The sequence below is a fragment of the Nuphar pumila genome, chromosome 14, assembly GCF_984573655.1.
Source record: "Nuphar pumila chromosome 14, dmNupPumi1.hap1.1, whole genome shotgun sequence".
Lineage (NCBI taxonomy): Eukaryota > Viridiplantae > Streptophyta > Magnoliopsida > Nymphaeales > Nymphaeaceae > Nuphar > Nuphar pumila.
In genome coordinates, this window is record NC_143262.1 from 82,346,613 (window position 1) to 82,363,444 (window position 16,832).

At 37.6% G+C, this 16,832-nt stretch overlaps 1 protein-coding gene across 2 annotated transcripts in view; it reads right to left on the reverse strand.

Moving 5' to 3' along the window:
* LOC149817126 (tRNA nucleotidyltransferase cca2-like) overlaps nt 1-16,832 on the reverse strand; it is a 161,463-nt gene that overhangs the window by 96,178 nt on the left and 48,453 nt on the right. Inside the window, exons 9-12 of one of the 2 annotated variants that reach the window (XR_016427727.1) lie at nt 9,151-9,217; nt 7,225-7,308; nt 5,092-5,182; nt 4,839-4,983 (exon numbers count right to left, since the gene is read on the reverse strand). Coding sequence is in view for 1 of the 2 variants with exons in the window: in XM_089987872.1 (XP_089843998.1) it covers nt 4,839-4,983; nt 5,120-5,182; nt 7,225-7,308; nt 9,151-9,217 (359 nt within the window). In the remaining variant the exon portion in view is untranslated. The remainder of the gene's footprint in view (nt 1-4,838; nt 4,984-5,091; nt 5,183-7,224; nt 7,309-9,150; nt 9,218-16,832) is intronic. The other variant, XM_089987872.1, reaches the window with a different exon arrangement.

Below are 16,832 nucleotides of genomic sequence, written 5' to 3' on the forward strand. Positions count from 1 at the left end.
CATAACTCAACAAATTGTGTGATCAGATTTAAATTATGTTTCGATATTAACTGGTCAGGCGGGTACGCGCAAGGCACGAAACATGGAAACAATCGAGACCAGTCCAGGGGTTTATTATGCTATGTGTTTTAGATAACCCGGATGGCTGACTGAGTCCGCTCCTAAGGGGATGGTCAGTGACCAAGAGAGTAAATCCCCAAAGGCATAGGTGGTCTGTGGATGCATCCAACTGTAAGTTACCATTTGTAGCCCATTTCCCCTAACTCCGAGGACTGGGGAATCCGAGTCTTTTGCCCGTAACTGCCATTAAAGGACCTGTCCATCGGAGTTTTGTACCATCCGTCCTCTCTCTTGACGAACCATGTCGAATGAGCACGACGGGGGTTTCTTAACCGCCGCCCCATTCTACATGCTCTGGTCTTTCGACCTACTCGAGCATCTTGCCTGCGAAGGCGAAACCATCACCATTATGTGTGTTATACGCGCCATTGCACGTTCGAGGTAAACATGGACCCCTCATCCTACTCATCGTAATACACAACGTACATGTTCAAAAGTACAATCACGATGAGAGGGGAATGGATTTCTCATATGAAATCCCCAACACATCTGCTTTGAAAAAGTACATAGTACAATCATTCAATTTCATATTTGTCATGCTCTAGTCCTTTAGACCCTCACGAGCCTCTTGCCTGTTAGGCGATCATCAACATTACATGATTGCAATAAGGTGCCAAACACGTTTCGAGGTTACCATCTACCTCTCAATCGATCATCGTAACACCGACATGACGTACCTGTCCAAAGGTACGGCCATACCTATTAAAAGATACAACTACGATAAACGGGGGAAACGGTTTCTCAAAAGGAACCCCAACATTTATCCTTTATAAGAGAAGTGATACAATAATTATTTTGTTTCATAAGATCAAGTCTTTTAATTTATATTAACACAATGGCATGTTGTACGATACGAGATTTGCCTCGAATCACTCTTTTGAAGTGACGATACACATTGCATGCAGGAGATCGTTGAGAGTCTAGCTTCCATTCTCCAAAGACACGGCAATTTGAGAGACTTACTTGATATATATTGAAACTCCCAAAACCTTCGAGCTTGCTTTGCAAGGTTGCACCCTTGATAAGTTGTGACCCCTTTTCAGAGTTTCTGAATCATATTAAAATATCCCATTATAGTTGTAAAACATTTTATTCGAAAGTATTGTGTTGAAAAACTTAGTCGCACTTTCGCAACCTGCAAGACTTCCAATTTTCGCCTTTGCAAAACGGTGCATCTGAAAACCGGATTCGCATAAGGAATCCTTTTAAAAGGAACTGCTGTGCACAAGCGTAACTCGCATCCTTCAAAAATTAGCAAGGACCGGATATATAGAAGGTTGCATCGACTTGTATACCATAACTGCGAGCATGAGAACATTATAGTGTGATAGCAAAGTACTAAGCAATACTCGACATGCAAAATCGCACATTGAGCGAAAGAAGTATAAGCAAACCGCACGAGGTATAAATTTGTACATCGATTGAATATCTAAACAAGCAAGTAACTATGCAAACAAGGCATGAGGTACGAAACCATACATCAGTCACATATCTAAGCAAGCAAGTAAATGTGCAAATATGGAACATGGTACGAATCCATATCTCAACCAATAAGCGTGCAAGCAAGTAAATGTGCAAATATGGAACACGGTACGAATCCATATCTCAACCAATAAGCGTGCAAGCAAGTAAATGTGCAAATATGGAACATGGTACGAATCCATATCTCAACCAATAAGCGTGCAAGCAAGTAAATACGCAAGGCAGATAAGTACAGGAAGGAAATAAAGTATGACTTAGGCATATCTAGCGTGACTGTTTTAGTTATTTCAACTTAATTCAGTTCATATACTGCCCTTTTTGCGCAACTTTCCCGTACCTTGAGGGTCTCAGGGTTGCACGCATCATTGAACATAGTAATGTACATCTCGAGCTGCGGGACGCGAGGGTGCTCCGTCGTACAAATCTGTGAAGAACAAATAAATAGCAACTCGAATAAGAAAAAGAAGGGGCTTGGTGGACTCAGTTGTGATCCTGATCCAACCCGATATTAAACAAGGGATGTCGGTCCGCTAGGGCACTTGGCGGTGACAGAAGGTGGTAGGGGCCTGGCCCTCCACCCATCTTCTGACATCGCGGACAGGGGCAAAGGGCAAGGTTGTTGCCTGCCAGAAGTCAGAAAACTGCAGAGCTTAGATCCTGCGAAAAGTTGGAAGTCATAGGAGGTAGTAAGGGTTCAACCCCTATCGACCCACCGAAAGGACTCAGTCGGCAGGGACTCAGCCCCTGTCGATCTGCCAGAGAGTGAATGGCAGGGGCAAAGCCCACTGCCGAAAGGGGGTGCATGGCAGGGGTCGAGGCCCCTGCTCGCTAGAAACATCAAACGACATGGGCCGAGGCCCCTGCCTGCCGAAACAACAAACGGCAGGGATCTCGGCCCCTGCCTGCCAAAACAACAAACGGCAGGGGTCTAGGCCCCTGCCTAACGAAAGAATATAAATGGCAGGGGACGAGGCCCCTACCTCGCGGAAACAACCAACGACAGGGGTCTCGGCCCCTGTCTGCCAAAACAACAAACGGCAGGGGCCTAGGCCCCTGCCTAACGAAAGAAATAAATGGCAGGGACTTGGGTCCCTGCCTGACAATATTGGACTACAGGGGCCTCGGCCCCTGCAAAACAAAGAATGGCAGGGGCTTCAGTCCCTGCCAGACAAAACAGAACTGGCAGGGGCCTCGGCCCCTGCCTGACGAAACGAGAAAAAAAAATGGCAGGGGACCCGACCTCTGCCTGACGAAACAGCGGCGAAACAAGGGGGAAGGTGCGGAGGGGGTGTGTCAGTCCCCTGCCACCCTTCTGGTAGGCATAGAGGGAAAAAAAAAAGGGCACGACACAGGCGGTATGCCGTCTGTCGGCCTCTCGGCAAGCCCTCAAGGAGAGGGAAAGAAGGGAGGAGAGGTGCCGCAGGGGTGACTGGCCCCCTGCAGGCTCACCTGCAACCTCAAGAGAGAGGGGGAGGCGACAGGGGCCCCGTAGGCCCCCTGTCGGGCCTCCGATGGGCACAGGAGAGGCGGGAGGGCGCGGCAGGGCCGTGCGCCGCCTGTCGGCCTCCCGGCGAGGTGACAGAGAGGGAGGGTGAGGAGGAGAAGAGGGAGGAAACGGCGTACCTGGAAGGGGCGGATCGTCGGCGGTGGTTACAGCGGCGGCGGCGATCGGACCAGCAGAAGGAGGCGTCGGTAGGCTTGCCGGCGAGGTTGTCGCCTGCAGGGAACGAGAAGGGGGGTGGGGCATCGATCCTCCCCTCCCGCAACGCTCTTAAAGAGCTCGGGGAGGGGCGACAAAAGGGGAAACCCCGATGGGTTTCCCTTCACGGGTCGTTGGCGCGATGAGGGGGGGTGCGGCACACAGGAGAAAGACCTCCTGTGTCGGGTTTTTTTTTTTAAAACCCTAACGGCGATGGGCTCGGGTCGGGTCCGGACCCGGCCCGGGTCTGATTTTTTTTTTTTTTGTAAAACACGGGTTTTACACTTCCAGCTCCCGCTTCCCGTATCGCTTCCCGCTCCCGCTCCCGCTTCCTCAACTGGCAACCATGGTCTTCAATTAAATAAAACCTCACGTACCCATTCGCCTATTTGTTCCAGTCAAAGGAGAGGATGGGATAATACAAAAACTCTGATGAACATGTTAACAACCACCCCTCGAGCAAATGACTCGGTCGCCTCAGTTATCGGAGTTAGGAGACGGGACTACCAAAAATTATCTTAGGTGGTAGATCCCATGGACTTCTGCAGAAGTTGGATGCATCATTTGCCACGAATGACTTTGGGGAATCCTCTCTCAGTCGCCGACCGTCCCCTTAGAAACGGACTCAACTAGTTGTCCGGGGTATCAAAAATACATAGCATAACAAACCCCCGGAAAGTCTCGGTTGTTTCTACGTTTCGCTCATGTTCGTACTCGCAGGACCACTAATATCGAAATAAAGTTATCTTGTTCACTTATGTTGAATTGTATATCATGTATGAAATAAATGCATATGTTAGATTTGTTCTAAATGGTTACTTGTGCACCTACTAGTTTTTCATGAAATTGACCCATCTTATGGGTACAGACAATGTCGTGATTGCAAGATGGCATCAAGATCTCACTGTTTCTTCTGACTTTCCGCGTCTTAGATACATCTTTTGGGGTTTTTTTAATTTTGTATAAAGGTTTACTCAGGATATCCTATTTTGTACAAACTTGAAATTATCTTTTAATAGATATGGTTTTTAAATGTTGTTACGGAGATGCAAATCCATTGTGAAATGAAAGTTTTTCGGTAATGCGCCCAAGGTTTGTCGACTTGTCATTTCGAAAATCATTTTCGTTGATTTGCTAAAACAAAAACTCTGAAAATAAAGGATTTTCTACTCTTTCAAGTTTTTCTAAAAGTTTACAAGTTTGAAATTTTGGGGTGTTACATTGTCTCCTTGTAAGTTAGTGGCTGAACACAAGAATTTACCAAAGCATTAAAAGAAGGATGAGAAAATGACTCATATGAAATTGTTCGGCTTCATTCTAGAAGTCGCTTTTACTGAAACATGTGTATTCATGTTTCCTTAAGAGTACACTGTGGCATTTTGAAGTTCGGGATGTATTCTATATCCTCTGAACTGGTTTATTCCCTATGTCCCCATTTACAGATTGGGCAATAAGTTCACAGAATGCAACTTCAAATTCATCACACAGAGCATGAGCCAAAGTAGAGTAAAAAAACAAAAAATCTATAAGGATGAACCTGCACATATTCTTTTTCTTGAAGAAAATGACACATCCAGACAATCTTCCTCAAATGTTGTTTCAATATTTTCTTGTTCGACATTTGATATGATGAAAGGAATCAAGGTAACAAACTTCTCTGCTGCTCTATGCAATGCTATGACCTGTTGGACATTTGCCAAGAAGATTTCTAACATAAGAAAAAGCAATTGAGAAAGGAGTCTATTTAAGTGGTTATGAGTAAATTGATAATGTCCTACGAGAATCATTACTTTGAGAATATTGCCAACAGAGACTAACCGTGTCAGCATCACTTGCTTTCAGCTTGAGGGAGTTTCGAAAAATACTGTTTACAACAGGAACCTGTACAACAAGTACAAATCTAATAAATTTCAAAAAAAAAAAAGATGGAAGACAATATGCATTGTACATAACAGGCACAGTGCAGAGGTAGAGCAATCACCTTCACGGTTACAAATAAATAGATAGATAAAGACACTAGAAAGAGTGTTTCCCAAAGAAGTAACAAGCTCACACAGATTTTAATACCTAAGGAAAAAGAAGCCTGATACGTTGCAAGACTCCAACAATACCTCCACTTTTAAGTACATATAAAATCATTCTGGAACCTTTAGTTGATAAGGGTAAAACTACACGTTATATCTTACAATAGTTGGCTTTCATCAAAGAGATATAAATAATGGAGCAGCAATTTGGCAATTCAAAACAAAATATCAAACTGATCAACTTGAAGACCATTATCAGGAAGACTTGTTTATTGGCTTAAGGATTTCACCTACTGCTAGAGGAGAAGATTGGGTTAGCCATCACTTGGAGCAAAATGGGCATGTATGAACTCAGATTCACCTGAAGTTTGTATCGATGGTACACTAGGAAGAAGTTTTCACACCTAAGCGAGATCTGAAGCAAAGGGTATCCTCCTGCAACTTCATTTTGACTTGGGAAGGGGAATTAAGCATTATTTTGAGAAATGAAGCTGGGCCTGCTTTTCATCAATGGTTGCAATCATACTCGGTCTTCTCCATCACACAATTATGATATGCAAGAAATGAGCTGGCCTTCGGATATGGCGCAGCACAAGAAGATTGACTAACTTGGCTAGCCACCAAAGACTCCAGATAGAAGATTGGACCAAAAGTAAAAAAAAAGGTGAATGCAGCATGCGCACTGTTGTGCCTTTTCCATAACATGACCATGAATAGAAGCTCTGATAAGATATTAAGCTGTTAAGTCAGTTTGCTACCAATGAAATATCTGAACCATAGTCACAGATATCAACAATATTTTCAAAATATCGAAATAATATCACTGTAAAATCAGCAACAATATTAATGGAAAATATTGCAGTATCTTGAAATTATTAAAATTTAAATGTCGTGATATTTTCATGAAAATATCATGGTAGTATCAATTATTTTTACTTATTTATTTATTTTCTACATCTTAAATATGTTTTTATTCTTTTTTTTGCATTTTTTACTCATTTCTTTTATTATAAGTACATTTTATTGTCTAAAGTCAGTGCTTCTCCAGTTCTCCTAAAAGAATAAAATCATTCATGTTCCCCATCTTATTTTCTCCATTTGTATCAATATTTACTTTTTCTAAAATACTTTTTTCCTGAGACTTTCCAAGAAGAATGTCCATTTTCAAATGTTACAGAAATTACATGCAAATAAATTGCAAATATCAATATCGCAAGGTTAAAAATTTATCTACAACAAAATGAAGAAAGAATTGCTCAAATTCTGATGTTGCCATCTTGTATAAGGTTATGCATCAAAAGCAGTACATTTTCTTGCACCAGTAGCTTCCAAGTTCTGCTGACTAATAACTTCCTCACCTGTGGCAGCAATTTAAGGACAGTTTGACTATGCCATAAAATCCATTTTATGTTCATAAAAATATATCTAAAATAAAATTAATTTCAACAGTGAAAAAACATGACCTGATAAGAAAAAAGTTCAATCCCCTTATATACAAAAATCCCCCACCTTACCATCTAATTCCAACAAAGTCAATTTTCATATTGGTATTCCCAAACCACCCTTTATTTCAGCTTGCCTGCAAGAAGCTCCCACAACATTCTACAAGATACAATAAAAAAATACTGACCATAATGGGCATGATTTATTTAAAAAAAAAAGTAATAACAACAATTTTATAATACGGTTGTTCTAGGCATAAACCCACAAAAAACAAAAAGAAGGTTCATTTGGTTTAAAGGAACATTTGTAGATAAATGCGAGATTAAGGAAAAAGATAAAAAAGTTCACCACTAAAAGAACCAAACATCATTAAAGCATTAATAACCATCTGAGTCATTTAAAACTCAAAAAGGAAAACTTAAGATACGATGAGAACAAAAGAAAGATGGAAGTCACCTTCTTTCCTTTAGAGTCTGTGTAATTTGATTTCATGAGTGGAACAAACAGAGCACTGTATAAGTAGAGGCGCCTTTGATCATCCTAAAAAGAAATTGTCAACAAAGCAGTAATCATCTATTTGATAATAAATTCAAATGTGAAAGGAAATGATCTAACATTGTTTCGGATTGCAAGTTTGTTCCCATTACAGATAGAGAAAAATAAAACTATAAAGAAAATTAGACTAACAAAAAAGAACCTGTTCAGTTCCCGTGTGAGAAAACCAAATTTTGGATAAAGTAAGACAACCTCAGGGTGCTAAGAAAAATTAGTACTCCATGTAGAATAGACCCAAACGCACCACTGTGAATCCCCAACACAACCAATTAACAATACATAGTTATAACACCAACAACCTACAGCACCCTCCAAAAGATATAATTAATAAATGACTAAATTGAATATAAGCTCAAATCTGCATAGTTCCTTCCAAAACCAAATGTCAGTACTCTAGAGGAAACCTTAGCTGCTCAGAGTGCCAGACCTTATACCAGTTTACACCACAAAAAATTTAGCCTTGACTTGGATGCACAAATGCAATTAGTAAATTTCTTCACCAGTAGAAGAATCCGATCCAGAGAAGAAACAACCAATTATGCATCTAAGAAAATAGGCCACCAAGAGAGAGAGAGATTGATTCTTGGTAGGTCGGTACCCTTAAACCTAATAACTTAATCAACAGACGTCAAAACACTATAGAGAATGATATAGACAGGTAAACAAATATAAACTTACTGTTCTACCACTGCAACAACTTAAAAAGAAAAATTACAAAAATGTGTTTAAATTTAAAAATGCCTTCATACAATGTGTCTATACACATGCATACATCATTGTAACCCACCACCTTTATTTTGAGAAATTCTTAAACACTACCAACCACACACATTATGATAGATGAAGCCACAAGAAAGTTTACAAATTGTATAGGGAACATCTAATGAAGTAAAAGGGAACCACCAAGGAATGCAACAGAGAATTTGATAGAAAGTGAGAAAATCGAGCAGAATTGGACCAAGCAATTCCTGAAGATGGGAAGCTTGATCTCATTAACTGGAAAGATGATTAATTTGGAGTTGAAAGGATGCTTCCTATTGTGAACATAATCATTTTTTGTGAGGTTAGACATAACACTAGCTAGCATGCTTCACACTTTGAATGTACCAGAATTCATGCTTGGGAAGTGCACTTCTTGAACTCTAGAAACAATAAATGTGGACCTCATTAGTTAACAGATGTCACCTAATGATAGCGTTTAAAGATTGTTGTAAAAAAAATCAAGTAAAAATATATGCAGGAAAAAAGTAAAATAACAAGGCTATCATTGAAAATGTACCTAAATTAAATATGGTTCGTTGAATCTAAACTGAAAGTAACTCAAAAGTGGGTAAAAAAATAAGCGTGTAGACAAATAATTAACAATACAACACATGCCAAGCACATAAAGTAGGATTATTCAAACATGCAACAGATACACTTGCTAAAATCCAAAATTGAAGCAATTTTCCTTTTTCTTTAGAACTAAATGCACATTGACATTTTGGCAATAAGATGAAAAGCAATACCAAAAGAAACAGAACTATTACATGTATTCCTTTCAGATGGACCAGCAGGATTTTATCAAACAATGCACTCATGGTTTAGAAACTGTAAACTACAAACACCATAATCATATGTTTTATGCATGGTGGAGGTAGCAAGCAACAGTTACCTTGAGACAAATATCTAATGTAGTGTATTAAGGAAAGAAATGTAGGACATAGACAAGAATCATGAGAAAATATGAAGCAGACCAGGCATGAAGTTCTATTAATACTTCATTCTTAAAAAGAAAGCAAGGCAAGATGTAAATAAAGAAACCACAATCAGGAATCTTAAACTCACATTAAATGTTGAATATCCAATCTCTTCCAAAATATTTGATGCACCATCCATATAAGAAACACATATCCTGTACCAATGTTAAATTAGATCAGCATCTTGGAGACAAACACAATTTCGTCCACCTTCAATCATTAGTAAAGCAAACAAAAGGTAATAAGATGTACAAAACTCTGTTTCTGAAACAACAGCACAACAGCTACCAGACTTTACTAAACAAAGCAATGCTGCCAACCTTATGACTATAGCCAACTACCAATATAAATAACTGAGTTGGCAGCACATCATGATTACAATATATAAACTACAACCAATGATTATACCATACCAAATATCTTGTAATAATTACAGTGGCATTTTGAACTATGACAAAAGAACCACCACAACTATCATCACTTCTATGATCCCCACCTACTTATCAGCACTAGCATCATGTAGTCAACATCATCATCCACTGACAGCTACTTATCAGCCCTTAGCATTTCTCTAATCAAGACCAACTTCAAGCAAACCTAGCTCTTATCATAAAATTAAAAAATAAAAAGGGCACTAATAAGCAAAACAATCTTAAAAGTGAGTTGCGAGAAAATGGCTATAGGAATTTGTCGAACCTTCAAAACCTTTGACATGTATTTATGGCTGGTTGAACTTGTTCAACAAATGGTAGTGTCACTTAACATGAAACCTGTGCAGTACATTTTATGGATGTTTTCGTTCACATGGATGAATTGCTATTATTTACACACATACATGTTCATACTAACTTTTTCAGCTGAGCTTGATAGGATGGATAGGACGCCATTTGCCATGGTCTCAACTGAGACAAGTATAAACTTGGTCTACCTTTAAGATGGTAAAACCACATCAGTGAAATACCTCATATAAATAATTTCATGTATATCAATCATAGGCACATCTATCCCATATAGGGTTCGTGTTTAACTTGAAGTGCACATACACATTATTCAAAGAACCAGACAGAATGAGATTGGGCAGATCCTTTTTCAGTTTCAATTGAGTCAAGAGTGTTAAGATGGATGCGTTAATATATATATATATATATATATATATATATATATATAATATTTATTATTACTGTTTTGTAATATGTCTTGCCCACCAGGGGCAATTTTGTCTTTTCACTCAATGGTAGTTTTGTAATTAGGTTGTCTATTTTTCTGTTTTTTTACTTTTTCTATTTTTTGTATTTAGTAATCTTTGTAAGGGCTTTGATGTAATTATCCCACATATAGATGTTGGGACTGCTCCCAACAGTGATAATTATGACCGTTGGGAGCCTCCCAATGTCCATATGGAGGCTCCCTAAGGCCTATCCTGTGTACAAATAAGGGGTGCAGCCCCTTCTTGTTGCTATGCTCCTTAGAGATATTCATTAATAAAAGATTATATATTTTATACTGTTCTTGTCTCTTTTGAGATTTATTGAATCTCTTGTATGTGATGTGCCTTAGTGCACTTGTTCTTTGTGTGGTGATTATGCGATTTTGGCGATTCCATCATCTTTTGGAGAACATTCGTACTTTGTTACATGGTATCAGAGCTAGGTGGAGTAGAGTTTGATGGTGGCACCGAATCTCATCTAAACTCCTTAGTTAAGTGTGTGAATGGGTGATCTCCCAAGAAGTTCAAATAGCCTGATGGTGCTCATCTAACTCCATAGATAAGCGTGCGGATGGGTGACCTCCCGGGAAGTTGAATGCTTCATTGCAATTCTTGGTGATTCTTGGAGCTTGTGAAAGTGTGCTTTGTGCCTCAATAAGCGTGACACCCTTCTATTGCCTTGGGGCTCATTACGTGAAGAGTGAATGGTGTTCTCCTTGCGAGAGTGTTTTTTTTGAGGTACATCCTTTCGGTGAAATGTTTCTTATCTCATTGCGTTTAGAGTGAGTGGTGTTCTCCTTCTTGTGGGAGTGTGTTTTTTGAGGTGCATCCTTTCAGTGAAGTGTTTCTTATCTCCTTTCTTTCAAGCTCAATGGAAGTAATCATGTGGGTTGCGGCAATGGAAAATCGTCTTAAGGGCAAAAAAAATTATGGGGATATGTTATGGGAACCATTGCCGAACCCGAACTAAAGCTTATGAAGGTGGTGGGTAGTGCTGAAAAGTCTCTTGAAGGAGGAGAGCATACAAAAGCTATTAATGAATACAATGCTAGATTTGAAGATGGGGAAAGCAACGATGCAAAAATATTTGCATGATTTATGAACAATGTTGATATAAAAATTTGTGCAAAGATAGCCAAATTTAGAAAAACCAATGAAGCATGGTCATTCTTAAAGAGAATGTATACCCAAAAAGATCTTGCAAGAATATTTCTTGCAAGAAAAGATTATGACAACAAAACAAGATGACGTGTGTCCGTGATTACTATAGTACTCTATCTCCTCTTTGGGATGAGTTTGCTCTTTTAGAGCCTAAGTGGGTTGTTATTGAAGATATCAAACTTAGGCGAGAACAAATGAAAAAGGAGTATCTTTTTCAATTTTTACATGGGTTGAAACTAAAATTTGAGAAAGTATGGTCTTCTTTGCTTCATAGATGATCTTTCATGCCTCTTGAAGATGCATTGGTCAGGATTTATCAAGAAGAAAGTCGGCTAAATTTGCACACTACAAAAACTAATGATGAAGTTTTGACCGTATTTATACCCGGAAATAATGTCAAACCTTATAGACCACCTTATTTTGTAAAGCAATTTAATGGAGGACCAAGAAATGTCATTTGTTATTATTGCAATGAGTCGGGTTACATTAAGCCCATTTGTCCTAAGTTGAAGGACAAGGTTACTTTCGTTCAAGGGTCCATCTTAAAGAAGGAAGAAACAATAATGGAGATCTTAAAAATTCAATTAGTCAACTAACAATGGCGCTTCATCAGTTCCTTAAAATTTCATCAACTTCAGGAGTCGCCATTACCTCTATCTCCTCCAGGTATGGATTCTTGAATCCTTGATTCTGGAGCTTCTTTTGATATGACAACAAATGAGAATTTTCTATCTGATATATGCAGTAGTTTAAAAACATCATTTGTTTCTATTGTCGATGGAACTTCTTTGAAAATTGAAAGCATTGAGACCTTTAAATCTAAGAACTCTGAAAATTTTTAGGTTCCACAAAAATAGAGTAGTTCCAAAATTGAATTTAAACATTTTTTCTGTATATTAAATTTATGATCATGTATGTAAAATTTCCTTTTCTAAGGGTTGCTCCGTGCAGGATTTTTGGTCCGACAAGCTAAATGGGCAAAGCCATAGGAGAGATCTTTACTTCATGGACTCTTTGAATCTTTCATCCAATAATTTAATTATGTCCAAGAAAATGATATTGAAACTTGGTATAAAAGACTTGGACATCCGAGTTTTTCTAAGATGTACTTATTTTCATTTGTGATTTTTTTTAAAGAAAAAAATATTACATATAAAGACTGCACTTTGGGGAAAATGAAATCCATCCCTTTCCCTGAAAGGAGTTTTGTTTCAAAAAGACCCTTTGAGTTAGTGCACTCAGATTCATACTATGTTACCTTCATTGGAATTGATTTGAAACTTTTTTTTTTCAAATCGGTTATGTGATATGAACTCACCCTTGTGGAAATTGATTTTTATAAGTATTTATTGTCTTCTTATGGCATTGATTTTGTCAATCACAGAATTTTATATGATGCATCATTTCTCTTGGCCTTGTTATTCTTAAATCAGAGATGTTTATCGGGGTAAGTTGTGTGCACCTCGTTTTATGTCAGTTTAGATTGTCAACTTATGATTTGACTCTAACTGACAGTTGTTTGATCTCTAGATCTGTGAGTGTGTTGTATCACTCATTTGTTTTTAGTCATTGTTATTATTATGAATGCTTATAATTCTATTTATCTGAGATGACTATCTATTTTTGAAACCATGGTGTTTCGAAAGATTGTTAAAATTGATATTCTTATTGATGACATTAGTGTGTTTCCATTACAAGCTTTCTTATCTCGAGTGCCTTCTCCTTTTTATGTTTTTTATCTAAGTATCATTATATGTAAACAAATATTTATTCACACCTTTGTGTGTGTTGTTAACCCATTAGTGGTACCCTTGTTATACTCTTGATCTAGTTGTTGATACACTTGTTTTGAGTGTCATTATATGTAGACAAGAGATATTTATTCACGCTTTCGTGTGTGTTTTTAGCCCATTAATGGCATTGTAATTATACTCTTAATCTAGTCATTGATACACTTGTTTTGAGTGTCATTATATGTAGACAAGAGATGTTTATTTACGCTTTCATGTGTGTTTGTAACCCATTAGTGGCATTGTAATTATGCTCTTGATCTAGTCGTTGATACGCTTGTTTTGAGTATCATTATATGTAGACAAGAGATGATTATTCACAGATTTGTGTGTTTTTAGCTCATTAGTAGTATTATGATTATGCTCTTGTTCTAGTCGCTGATACATTTGATTTGTTTATCTTTGAAGGTCTAATGAGGGATTGCTTGTGATGGTTAAATTAGTGTTAAGATTTGCTAAAATCATTCATTGTTTTATATGAGATCTTTAAAATTTCTTCGTAATTTTTCTAATCTCATTCTCTTGTATGAGAAATGGTTGTTGAAATATTTTCATGCATTTTGCATTGAATATGCTTTAGTTGCATGAGTTATTCAATGATTGATTGTCTTGCATAATTCGCATAAGTTTAATTAATGCTTTTCTAAAGCATTTCATTAGTGGAATTTCTTATATGTTGTATTGTGTATGCCCATAGTGGCTATTGTGTGCTTGGCCATCTACTCTCCATAATATATATATATATATATATATATATATATATATATATATATATATATATATATATATATTTCTTGTTAGATTGTTCTTGTTTTGCTCTCTTTACAGGTTCTCAAAATGTTGACGATATTGATGATTCTAAAGACATTTCAAACATATCAAGGAAGATCTAGAAGCCCCTTCAAGAATTTGTATTATGAAGAACATATTAATATCTTGTGTAATGGGATTTATTTTGTAATTGCAAACTTGACTCACTGCAAGTTTGAGGGGGGGTTAAGATGGGTGTTAATATATATATATATATATATATATATATATATATATATATATATATATATATTATTACTATTTTGTAATATGTCTTGCCCACCAGGGGCAATTTTGTCTTTTCACTCAATGGTAGTTTCATAATTAGGTTCTCTTTTCCTGTTTTTTTACGTTTTCTATTTTTTGTTTTTAGTAATCTTTGTAAGGGCTTTGATGTAATTATCCCACATATAGACGTTGGGACTGTTAAAATATTATGTCTCTTTTAACTGTAAACTGAAATACCCATCAGGGGTATTTCAGTCCTTTTACTCAATAGGTGTCAGCCACCCTAATGGGCTAACATTTTGACTTTTTCTTTTTTTATTTACTTTTGCCTTTTACACCTTTTTCTTTTTACACTTTTTTTCTTTTTGACTGTTGTGAAAGGGACAGCTCCATATAGCTGTTGGAGCTGCCCCAACAGTCACAAATGTGACCGTTGGGTGCAGCTCCAACAGTCATATTGAGCTGCACCCTGTGGCTTCTTTTTGCATTATAAATAGGCCTTAGTGGCCCTTGTAAACTTATCCTTTTTTGTGAGTGCATATGCAATAACAATGCTTTTGTAAAGCCCCTCTTGGGAACTTATGAATTGAAGTTCATTTTGTTTCATGCTTTTGTGCATGTGTATCTGTGCCTTTGTGCACTTGTGAGTGTTCTCCTTTGTGCCTTTGTGCACTCTTTGTATTTCTTGTATTGTGGTGTTACACACAATCTCTTTTTGTAGAGATTTTCACATGGTATCAAAGCAAGGTTGTTTGGAGAAAGAAATTGTTGTGATTCTTCTCAATATCAAGTGCCTCGGAAAATGTGCCTTCAACTTTTTGGTGATTGGAGTGGAGACACTTCTTCATTCAATATTTTAGAAGATTACTACAACAAGAAAGATTTAAAATCTTATTGTGGTACGTATTTTTTTCTTTCTTCTTTCCTCCCTAATGGGTGAGAAAGACTCCCATTTTTCTCTTGGTTTCAAGCTAAATGGCTCAAATTATCACGTGTGAGCCAGAAATATGGAAGCTCACATCAAAGGGAAAGGGCTTTGGGGTTACATTCAAGGCTCGATTAGGAACCAGAGCCTAAAATTACTTTGGTTAACGAAGGGGAAATCAAAATCCTTGAGGAAAATGAAAGAACTAATGCTCTTGAGGAATATAGTAGGAAACATGAGGAATGGGAAATGAAGAATTTCAAGATCTTGTCTTGGATTTTCTCTTCCGTTGAGACAAGGATTAATGCCAACATTATAAAGTTTAAAAAGGCTTCTCAAGCATCGGAGTATCTTGAGAAGATGTATACTTCTAGGGACTTGTCCCATAAGTATTATCTTCAAAAGAGAGCGTTAACTCTTGTTCAAAGTGATACGTCTATAAGAGAGTATTTTGCGGAATTCTCTTCAATTTGGGATGAGCTTGCCATGCTTGAACCCAAGTGGAGTAGAGAAGCCATAGAGCTTCGTCATAAGCAATTAGAAGAAGACTGATTCTTCAATTTTTTGAATGGGCTAAGGCCTGAGTTTAAGCAAATAAGATCTTCTCTCCTATCCTCTTTTACCTCTTCCTCTCTTGAAGATGTCTTAACTAAATTAAGTGGAGAGGAAACCCGTATGGGCATTAGCAAGCAAAATCCTAGTGTGCTTGCAATGTCCACAAATCAAGAAGAATGTGATGGTGTTAATGCCGTTTCTAGACCCGGTAACAATTTAAGAACATATAGACCTCCTCATTTTAAGAATCAAAATCAAGGTAATCAAGGAGGAAGAAGATATTATAGCAAAATCTCGTGTCACTTTTGCAAAGAACCGAGTCATATCAAACCGGTTTGCCCAAAATGGAAGAAACTTTTAGCAATGACAACTACATCTCAACCATCCAAAGAGGAATCTTCAAAAGAAGCTCTATCTCTCAATCAAATTGTGAAGGCTCTTCAACCTCTTCTAAAGGGAGCTATTTTCGGTGCCGCCGTATCCACCTCTTCTCCTCCAGATAAAACTTCTTGGCTCTTAGATTCGGGTGCATCCTTTCATATGACCCCAAACATTTCATCTTTTTCCGAGTATTCTAAAAATGTGTCACCTTCTTTTGTTTCGACCGCGGATGGTACTTCTCTCGAAATTAAGGGAATTGGAAATTTTAAAACCCAAAACTTCTTTATTCCAAAAATTAGACTTATACCAAAATTAAATTTAAACTTGTTTTTCGTTTCTCAACTCACGGACCTTAGGTGTAACATTCAATTCTCATCTAATAAATGTTTAATACAGGATCACTGGTTCGGGAGATTGATTGGGGAAGGCTCTAGGAAAGTAGACTTGTACTATTTGGACTTTCTTCAAATTCCTAAAAACACCTTTTGTAATGTGGCCCAACATAAAGACATAAATGTTTGGCACAAGAGACTTGGTCATCCCAACATTACCAAGTTATCCTATCTACATTTTGTTAAAGATCTTTGTAAAAATACTTTCTCTTGTAATGATTATATTCTTGGAAAAATGAGAAGTATACCTTTTGAACCAAGAACTATGTTTAGTACTAAACCTTTTGAAATTATTCACTCAGATGTTTGGAGACCGGCACC